The 10,551-nt window shown below is 42.1% G+C and overlaps 1 protein-coding gene across 1 annotated transcript in view; it reads left to right on the plus strand.

The window, feature by feature from the left end:
- The window catches only part of nucb1 (nucleobindin 1), a 14,978-nt gene extending 5,124 nt beyond the window's left edge, over positions 1-9,854 (plus strand). The window contains exons 4-15 of the mRNA XM_034191297.1: positions 2,189-2,314; positions 2,406-2,513; positions 2,602-2,734; positions 3,881-3,984; positions 4,467-4,652; positions 4,750-4,840; positions 4,919-4,977; positions 7,546-7,638; positions 7,723-7,812; positions 9,116-9,286; positions 9,393-9,501; positions 9,585-9,854. Of these exons, the coding sequence (XP_034047188.1) occupies positions 2,195-2,314; positions 2,406-2,513; positions 2,602-2,734; positions 3,881-3,984; positions 4,467-4,652; positions 4,750-4,840; positions 4,919-4,977; positions 7,546-7,638; positions 7,723-7,812; positions 9,116-9,286; positions 9,393-9,501; positions 9,585-9,670 (1,350 nt within the window). The 5' untranslated portion in view covers positions 2,189-2,194 and the 3' untranslated portion in view covers positions 9,671-9,854. The remainder of the gene's footprint in view (positions 1-2,188; positions 2,315-2,405; positions 2,514-2,601; positions 2,735-3,880; positions 3,985-4,466; positions 4,653-4,749; positions 4,841-4,918; positions 4,978-7,545; positions 7,639-7,722; positions 7,813-9,115; positions 9,287-9,392; positions 9,502-9,584) is intronic.
- Positions 9,855-10,551: the final 697 nt, after the last annotated feature.

Genomic DNA, 10,551 nt, shown 5'->3' on the forward strand with positions numbered 1-10,551 from the left:
TGTGTGTCTGTGTGTGTGTGTGTGTATGTGTGCGTGTGTATATGTGTGTGTGTCTGTGTGTGTGTGTGCGTGTGTATATGTGTGTGTGTCTGTGTGTCTGTGTGTGTCTGTGTGTGTCTGTGTGTGTGTGTGTGTCTGTGTGTGTCTGTGTGTGTCTGTGTGTGTCTGTGTGTGTGTGTGTGTCTGTGTGTGTATGTGTGTGTGTGTGTGTGTGTCTGTGTGTGTGTATGTGTGTGTATGTGTGTGTGTGTGTGTGTGCGTGTCTGTGCGTGTGTGTGTGTGTGTGTGTGTGTGTGTGTGTATATGTTGCACCAAACCCATAGTATAGGTTGCACCTTTTTTCTAAATTATCGGCTCTTTGATTTTTATTTATTTATTTATTTTGGGGGGTGGGCTGGTGCATAGCTGTGGAGTTCTTTTGTCATTTATTATTTTATTAATAGAGTTTATTTGAGTTCATGCTTTTATTCCCTGCAAAGGTCCCGTGTAAATAGTCATTCTTGTTGTTATTTATAATGAAGTGGGAATTTTTTTTTTTTATGTTGCAGACTACTAAAAAATAAATAAATTGCGACTTATATTCCTTAAAATACGATGATTACTTATTTTTTAAAACACTGCTGATGGTTGTTAGACAGGTTACTAGAAATTTCATTCAGATGATACTCAGTTATACATGATGATAACTGCTGGTAATCTCGTTCACGTAAAATCCTTAGAAGATTGCCTTGCATCAGTGAGAAGTTGGATGTCTAAAAACATCCTACTTTTAAACTCTGATAAGACTGAAATGATGGTTCTTGGTCCAGTGAGACATCGGCATCAATTTCAGACCAGTTAACGCTCAGCCTCGGCTCGTGTGTCATACATCACACTGACAAAGTGAGGAACCTTGGGGTAATTTTTGATCCTTCGTTGTCCTTTGGCCTCCACATTAGAAATATTACTAGGACTACTTTCTTCCACCTGTGAAATATAGCGAAGATTCGTCCCATCCTGTCTATGGCTGATGCTGAGACCCTGATCCATGTGTTTATCTCTTCTAGATTGGACTACTGCAATGTTCTATTTTCTGGTTTACTGCAGTCTAGCATTGGGGTCTCCAATTGGTTCAAAATGCTGCAACCAGACTTTTGACATGAAGCAGAAAGTTTGACCACATTACACCCATTTTGGCATCTCTTCACTGGCTTCCTGTCCCAGTGAGATCAGATTTTAAGGTTCTGCTACTAACCTATAAAATTATTCATGGACTGGCACCTCCCTACCTAGCTGACCTAATTAAACCTTATGTACCGGCCCGGGCTTTGCGTTCTCAGGGTGCAGGACTACTTTGTGTCCCTAAGGTGAATAAGAAGTCTGTGGGTCACAGAGCTTTCTCTTATCGTGCCCCTGTTCTGTGGATTGATCTCCTTGCATCAATAAAACAGTCAGATTCTGTGGAGACTTTCAAGTCCAGGCTTAAGATGCACTTATTTTCTCTTTCATATGGCTAGCATACTGGCATAGTATAGTTCTACACTTTTCACTCTTAATTCATTTTATTAGTAATTGGAGCGTACCGCGGCCTCAGCTTTACCTAAATTCTGGGTCTTTTAGTGCTAGTGGTCAGCGATCACCTTAGTATTTCTTGTTTTTCTTGTTCTTTAATGCTGACAAATTATACTGTATTTGTTGTCTTTCTGATGCTTGATTCTGTTTTTTTTTTTTTTTTTTCCTCTCTCTCTCTGTTTAAGGTGCAGCTCCATCCAGAGATGGGTGTGGTAATTGTGCTGGAGACCCTCCTGTCCTGTGCCCCAACAGCTTTTCCTGTACATTCATTTTGTGAATTGTTTTGTAATTTATGTCTGTATCATGGCCCAAGCAGAAGGTCACCCCTTTGAGTCTGGTCTGCTTGAGGTTTCTTCCTCAGAGGGAGTTTTTCCTTACCACTGTTGCTCTGGCGGTTAGTAAGGTCAGACCTTACTTGTGTGAAGCACCTTGAGGCAACTCTGTTGTGAGTTGGCACAATATAAATGAAAATAAATTGAAATTGAAAATTGGATTCACTGCCTCAGCTGTTAATAAGTGAGAGAATCACTGATGTTGACTAAATAGCTCCTTTTTTGGTTGTTGGTGCTTCTCTCTGTGATGATTCCTAAGTTGCTGGGAGATGGTTGATTGCATCAGTTGTTGTGATTCACACTCAAGGAGGATGACGTTTAAACCCTGCTGGCTGCTGCTTCTTGCTGTCTCTGTTGGGGTCTGGTCAGTACCCATCAATCACAATGGAGGCAACCAGGACGCTAAAGAGGAAGCGCAGGAGGAGAGCGTGGTAATCCTCTGGCTCTTATCATCTGCAGTCAGTTCTTTGCTTTTAACATCAGATTGCTTAACTATGTGTCTGTTTAATTATTCCATTGCAGGACACTGGTCTGTACTATGACAGGTATCTGAGAGAAGTGATTGAGGTTTTGGAGACGGACCCACACTTCAGAGAGAAACTACAGACGGCGAACACAGAGGACATTAAGGTTAGTCATGGTATCTGCTGCTGTTTTGTCCTCCTTGCTCTTCTTTTGTGATGTTCTATAATGCCCTCTGTCATTTACTGTCTGTCAGAATGGTCGTCTCAGTAAGGAGCTGGACCTGGTGAGTCACAATGTGAGGACCCGCCTGGATGAGCTCAAGAGGCAGGAGATTTCTCGGCTCAGGATGCTGCTCAAGGCCAAACTGGACAGCACCAACACCCCGAGTGAGTGAGCTTGATTTAAGGGAGGGTGGAATGAAGGTAGTCTTTGTTATTTTGCAAGACAAGAAGTAGTCCAGGAGCATTAGGTCAAATTTGCACCCAACATGGAACAAATTCATAACAAGCTGAAAATTTCAGAATATGTTCAGAAAACTGTCAGGAATAACAAATTAAAAGTCCCCAAGAATCCACCCAGGGGCTTTTGTGCAATTTAAGATTGCGTCCAACAACATTACCCACATGAGATTTTTTCCTTTATTAGCCTAAAATCATGATAGAATTAAAAAATAATGTGTGCACACATTTATTTTAAGTGACAAATAATCAGTTAACATGTCCTATTGATATGAAACATATCATGGCACTAATTATTAGGCATATTTTTCTATCAGAAATGCTTTTAGGTATATGTACCATAAGGAGTTCTTGAAAAAATTGACACTTATTTGGCAAGTTTTTTTTTTCTTTGAATTAATACACACACAAGATAAATCTTACATACATATTTCATAAACTACATGTCAGATTACAAATATTTCATATAAGATCAATGATCATGTCACCTGAAGACTACACATTGTTCTTTGCAAAGGGGTGTTTTACCATTTGCCGCACCAATGAGTTTTCGTCTGGCAACTTCAGTGACCAGACAATTGAGCAGTTCCTAATGTGCATGCAATGCCTCACTGTGTTCCTGTGTGCAATGCTTTGGAGATGTTCCCTGGTGTGCACTCTGCTACTTCTGAACAACACAAAGACCTTTGTCCATCCACTCAGGTTGCAGATTAAGATTATGATGTCTTATGCCAGTGGCTTGAAGTACATCCACCATTTGCAGGCTATCAGAGAATCAAAGATGGCTAGAACTTGACAATCTGCTGTAGTCTGTTTGTAAATTGATCCCATTTCAGTCTACATCTTCTGCCTGAGCCAGCTTTGAAGATTAGGTGGCGAACCACTTTTAGTCTGAGCGTTTGACTTCATCATTGTGGGTGATGAAATTGGTAGCATGTACTTTTTGGATGACTGCAACACCATGTGTTTATGATTTTTAATGTAACGCACCCCTTGCCCAAATGGCGACACAAGAATTTAGAGGCAAATTAACCAATTCACAAAAAGATGATGTTTCCTGTATCTGATCTGCAGGTCTGCAGATGGACCATGCCTCCCTGCTGAAGCAGTTTGAACATCTGGATCCACACAATCAGAACACATTTGAGGCCAAAGACCTGGAGCTGCTCATCTCCACGGTAAGATCTTAGGACTCAGTTCAGCTAGTTCATAGTTTACATGTTGTTTGAAAAGATTTTAACAATGGCGGGAACATTGGGTCTGGAAACCTGTGATCAGACCAGCCTGTATGGACCTGAGACATGGGTCGAGAAGAAGTGGGATGCATCAGAAATGAGAAGCGCAGATGGATATGGGGAATTGCAAAGCTGGAATTAAGGGACAATTTTGAGATAGTTTGCACGTGATGAGTGGAGGGGGCATCAGACCTGCCAGTCATTCACAGACATGGAGAAAGATGAAGACTGAACGTGTTATGTGAATGCCTGTAGCAAAGGAAACTGTCCACATATGCAGGAACAGTGTTGCAGTACATGCAAAGGCAGGGGATGCTGTTAAACTACTTCTAAATTTCTCCATTTCAAGCACTGAGTTTTATTTGCCATCAAAGTGATTCTTAATTTGAAGGTTGTTCAGGATTTTGAGATGGTTGTTTGTTCAGGCAACCAGGGACCTGGAGAACTACGATGCTGAGAGACACGAGGAGTTCAAACGCTATGAGATGCTCAAGGAGCATGAGAGACGGGAGTACCTGAAGAGCCTGGACCAGGAGAAGAGGCAGAAAGAGGAGAAGAGAATGCAGGAGCTGAAGGAGAAACACCGCCAGCACCCTAAAGTCAACGTTCCGGTTGGCACAAACGCACCGCGTTGATTTTTAAATCAGTAACTGCGCCTTCCTTTGCTGTCCTGATGCTTGACTTTCCCTGCAATTTTCTCACACTCAGGGTAGTGTTGCTCAGCTGCGAGAAGTGTGGGAAGAGACAGATGGACTGGATCCACAAGAGTTTAACCCCAAAACCTTCTTCAAACTTCATGGTAAGTGACATTTCTTTTATTTATATCACACTGGTGGGTTCTTTAATAAGCTTTTGACTCATCATCTTTCTTGCGTAGATACAAATGAAGATGGTGTTTTAGACGAGCAGGAACTGGAGGCTCTCTTCACTAAGGAGGTAAGAGCCACTCTTCAGGAGTGTGACCTCTTCAGATGGACTCCCATTGCAGATTTATGGCATGATTGGCTACATTTGTGGCACAGTTACCAGTTGGTGTTTGTAATTGGTCGTAAAAGTAATGTTATAGTTCATTGTGAGCTATCGCCAATGTTCTAAACATGTTAAAAACACTTGTGCTGTGGAGCACCTCATGATAGTTGGTATTTCATGCACATAGGGGCTAATATGTAACAGATGTCGGGGCATGTAAGCGGTACACAGGTACAGTAGTGTTCAGAATAATAGTAGTGCTATGTGACTAAAAAGATTAATCCAGGTTTTAAGTATATTTCTTATTGTTACATGGGAAACAAGGTACCAGTAGATCAGGGGTGGCCAAGTTCAGTCCTCGAGAGCCACATTCCTGACACTCTTAGTTGTCTCCCTGCTCCAACACACCTGAATCCAATGAAAGACTCGTTAGCAGACTTTTAATGAGCCTTTCATTGGATTCAGGTGTGTTGGAGCAGGGAGACAACTAAGAGTGTCAGGAATGTGGCTCTCGAGGACCGAACTTGGCCACCCCTGCAGTAGATTCTCACAAATCCAACAAGACCAAGCATTCATGATATGCACACTCTTAAGGCTATGAAATTGGGCTATTAGTAAAAAAAAAAAAGTAGAAAAGGGGGTGTTCACAATAATAGTAGAATCTGCTGTTGACGCTACAAACTCAAAACTATTATGTTCAAACTGCTTTTTTATCAATCCTGTGAATCACTAAACTAGTATTTAGTTGTATAACCACAGTTTTTCATGATTTCTTCACATCTGCGAGGCATTAATTTTGTTGGTTTGGAACCAAGATTTTGCTGGTTTACTAGTGTTCTTGGGGTCATTGTCTTGTTGAAACACCCATTTCAAGGGCATGTCCTCTTCAGCATGAGGCAACATGACCTCTTCAAGTATTTTGACATCCAAACTGATCCATGATACCTGGTATGCGATATATAGGCCCAACACCATAGTAGGAGAAACATGCCCATATCATGATGCTTGCACCACCATGCTTCACTGTCTTCACTGTGAACTGTGGCTTGAATTCAGAGTTTGGGGGTCGTCTCACAAACTGTCTGCGACCCTTGGACCCAAAAAGAACAATTTTACTCTCATCAGTCCACAAAATATTCCTCCATTTCTCTTTAGGCCAGTTGATGTGTTCTTCAGCAAATTGTAACCTCTTCTGCACGTCTTTTATTTAACAGAGGGACTTTGCGGGGGATTCTTGCACATAAATTAGCTTCACACAGGCGTCTTCTAACTGTCACAGCACTTACAGGTAACTCCAGACTGTCTTTGATCATCCTGGAGCTGATCAATGGGTGAGCCTTTGCCATTCTGGTTATTCTTCTATCCATTTTGATGGTTGTTTTCCGTTTTCTTCCACGCATCTGTTTTTTTTTTTTTTTGTCCATTTTAAAGCATTGGAGATCATTGTAGATGAACAGCCTATAATTTTTTGCACCTGCGTATATGTTTTCCCCTCTCCAATCAACTTTTTAATCAAACTATGCTGTTCTTCTGAACAATGTCTTGAACGTCCCATTTTCCTCAGGCTTTCAAAGAGAAAAGCATGTTCAACAGGTGCTGGCTTCATCCTTAAATAGGGGACACCTGATTCACACCTGTTTGTTCCACAAAATTGACGAACTCACTGACTGAATGCCACACTACTATTATTGTGAACACCCCCTTTTCTACTTTTTTTTTTTTTACTAATAGCCCAATTTCATAGCCTTAAGAGTGTGCATATCATGAATGCTTGGTCTTGTTGGATTTGTGAGAATCTACTGAATCTACTGGTACCTTGTTTCCCATGTAACAATAAGAAATATACTCAAAACCTGGATTCATCTTTTTAGTCACATAGCACTACTATTATTCTGAACACTACTGTAGATCAAACACAGTGTGGAGCCAAGGGGATGGATTGTAGCTGGCGCATGTGTGAGCCGGCATATTATAAGATGGAGCTTCACCTTATCTGACACTGTTTTGCTCCGCTGTGGCGTAACAGACCTTGTACACCGTGCATCTTGTTTTATTTTTAGAGATAGCATTATTATTTCTTCAATGCCTCTTGAAATGATTCTGCTTGAATATGAATTTGGCTGAGTGGCTCAGTTATTTTCACATCAGGCTATATTTGTAAACTAAAATTAAAATACAATGCAGTTCGTTTGTTTTTGAAGTGAGTAGTGGATGATTCAATTGCAATGGCGCCAAAATGATGTGAAGTGTGTTCAAAGGGTGGTGCGTTCAAAGACTCACTCTTAGCTGGCTTCTTTAAATCTCCTGGTGAAATTTAACATACATCCATAATCCCATGACAGCATGTCGTACTCTTCAATAGAAGACAGTTTCAGATGTTAGTGGATGCATTTTAGCTTTTGTAAAAGTCTTCTTGTAACCACGGACATTGGCGCAGTGGGGGACCGGCTTTCTTCTCTCTTCCATTTTAAAAAATATTGCATTAACCTGACAGCTGTGCTGCAGAGGATAATATCTGTTCCTGTTCTGCCTTAGCTGGAAAAGGTCTATGACCCAAAGAATGAGGAAGATGATATGATGGAGATGGAGGAAGAGAGGCTGAGGATGCGGGAGCATGTCATGAAGAATGTGAGTCTTTTTATCTTCCAAACTTGACTCCTTTTTCAGTGCTTTTCTTTGGTGTATTTAATGCTTCTGTTTCTGTGTTTAAAGGTGGATATGAACAAAGACCGGCTTGTCAGTTTGCAGGAGTTCCTCAAGTCCATGGAGAAGAAGGAGATCAGTAACCCCAAAGAGTGGGAGGTAAGAACCTTGGAGGTGGGCTGAATGTCGTAAGTTGCACCCGTAACTTTGCACCCGTCTCGTGGCCCAGAGCATGCTGTCAGTCCTGTGGGTCCATCTGTGTGAGAGCAACATAGTTTGACAGGTTTTGGCCCAAACATGGTGGAATGATTGAGGTGAGAAAACTGGTTGAAAGAATGGCTAGTTCATAGACGTGGTTACAGTCATACATTCCCTTTCTCTTAGTTTCATGGCTTCTAACCTTATATGACCTTGAGTGTTCAAACTCAAGGTCATCCACTCACTGACCATTTATTGGGTTGACCATGCTAGTACCAGGCTGGACCCTCTTTTGCCTTCAGAACTGCCTTAATTCTTCGTGGCATAGATTCAACAAGGTGTTTGAAACATTCCTCAGAGATGTTGGTTCATACTGACATGATGGCATCACACAGTCGCCCATTCAACCAGTCTGTCCATTCTGACCTCTGACATCAACAAGGCATTTTTGTCCACACAACTGCTGCTCATTGGATATCTTCTCTTTTTTTGGACCATTCTCTGTAAACCCTAGAGATGGTTGTGTCTGAAATCAGCAGTTTTCTGAAACACTCGGACCAGCTCGTCTGGAACAAACAATCATTCAAAGTCATGTAACTCCCCTTTCTTCCCCATTCTGGTGCTCAGTTTGAACTTCACCAAGTCGTCTTCACTGTGTCTTGAACCCTAAGTGTGTTGAGTTGCTGCCATGTGATTGACTGATTAGCTATTTGTAGTTTGGCGCAAACATTGGTTAAACATGGCAGTGGTGTGTGAGTCAAGGATGAAGTGGTTTAATTTGTACAGAATTGGTTTTGTTTTTGGCAGCACACTGGCTTAGTGGTTAGCACTGTTGTCTCACAGCAAGAAGGTCATGGGATCAATTCCCACCTGTGGTCTTTCTGTGTGGAGTTTGCCTGTTCTCCCCCTGTGTGTGTGGGTTCCCTCTCGGTGCTCCGGCTTCCTCCCACATCCAAAGACATGCAGGTTTGGTGAACTGGAAACTTTAAGTTGTCCGTAGGTGTGAATGTGTTTGTGTGTCTGTATGGGTCCCGGCGACAGACTGGCGTCCTGTGCAGGGTGAACCCCGCCTCACGCCCTGTGACTGCTGGGATAGGCTCCACCCCCCTCATGACCTTTAATTGGAGTAAGCAGATATGGAATATGGATGGTTTTGTTTTTGCTATAGTCCATGTTTCTCCTGCCAGTAGGAGGCACTACCAGATTGAGTTGTTTTACTTTACATGACGCTTTTGACACTGATTGTACATTGATGTCCATCTAGACTCTAGAAAGCAAACCGGTGTACACAGAGGAAGAGCTCCAACGATTTGAGGCAGAGCTCAGGGTCAAAGAGGAGGAGCTGAAGCGGAGGGCGGAGACACTGCATCAGGAACAAGAGCTGCTGAAAGAAAGAGGCAAAGCCCTGGAGGCCCAGCGGAGAGAGTACCAGCAGGTGAACTTCAGTGGCCATTAATCTAACACCTCCAACTGTTAAGACTGACACAAAAGTTTGGCGACGCTGTGGAGAAGATGAGTGTGTCCTCATCTTTTAATTTCAGGCAGTATTAGCGATGTCCCAGAGACAGAAGGAGCAGCAGGCAGCAGACGGGCAGCTGCCCAAAGCGGAGCTCAAGACCCAGGCAGAGAAACCTAAAGAGGAGGACAAAGGTAAACCGACTCCACTGCAGGTCAACTACGACGACTTGTGTGTGGATTTATGAAGTCACCATTGCTCCTCCTGTGTCTTCTAGGGGCAGAAGGTCCAGAGAAACAGGAAGCTGAAGCTCAGAATAATCTCCCTGCAGAGCCTCCACAGAACCTGCCGTCACACACTTAGTGCAGCAAACACACACTCTGGTTTCCACTGACACACAAATCCACTCTGGTTCTGAGCCGCCAGTTAATTTAGGACCTCGTTTTGTCCAGTTGTCTCAGCGATCCACATTAGGTGAAAGGTTTTAAACAGAAATCACTATTTATGTACAAAAATAGGTTTTATTTTTGTTTCATCTGCTGTAAAGGAAAAACCTCGACATACATTTTTAATTTAAAGCCTGTAAAACTTTTAAATTTCAGATGTAGGGTCATGTGTGTGTGTATATATATTTAAAGATGCTCCTGCTCGCATTTCCCACACTGTATTAACGAGAGATTTTCCAAGTGCATCAGCCGTCAGTTCTCCTTTAAACTCGCAATGATCCTGAATATAAGATCAGAGCAGGGTTTGATTTAAAGGGGTCATATTATAACACTTTTTCAACAAGGTCTTCAACATCACCAGGTGTCTTACAAATGAATAATAAAAATGTGCAGCCACTGTTGCGAACACACACTGAGGATCTGCATGCTGACTGTTCTGTGCCTGTTACTTTACATGTTGCTCGCTACACCTTCCTCAGCAGGTCCTGTGGCATATGTCATGAAAGTAGAATAATTTCCCAAAATGCAACTAGCTATTGAGTAATTTCTAAACTAGAGCCTGACTGTGGATTTTTCGGGAGGCTGATGCAACACAGATACCCAGGAGTAAAGAAATTTACAATGCGGACGTATTGGGCGGGGGAGGGGATTAAAAGCTAGTGATGGCTAGTTTTTAAATTATCAAACCTTTAGGATAAATAAATGCAAGTGAGGGTTGACATATTTATACTTTAAACGTGAACATTTATTATAAACAACTATAAATATAACAACCAACCAATGTAGGTCCTACAACAG

This window comes from Thalassophryne amazonica, chromosome 16, assembly GCF_902500255.1.
Source record: "Thalassophryne amazonica chromosome 16, fThaAma1.1, whole genome shotgun sequence".
NCBI lineage: Eukaryota > Metazoa > Chordata > Actinopteri > Batrachoidiformes > Batrachoididae > Thalassophryne > Thalassophryne amazonica.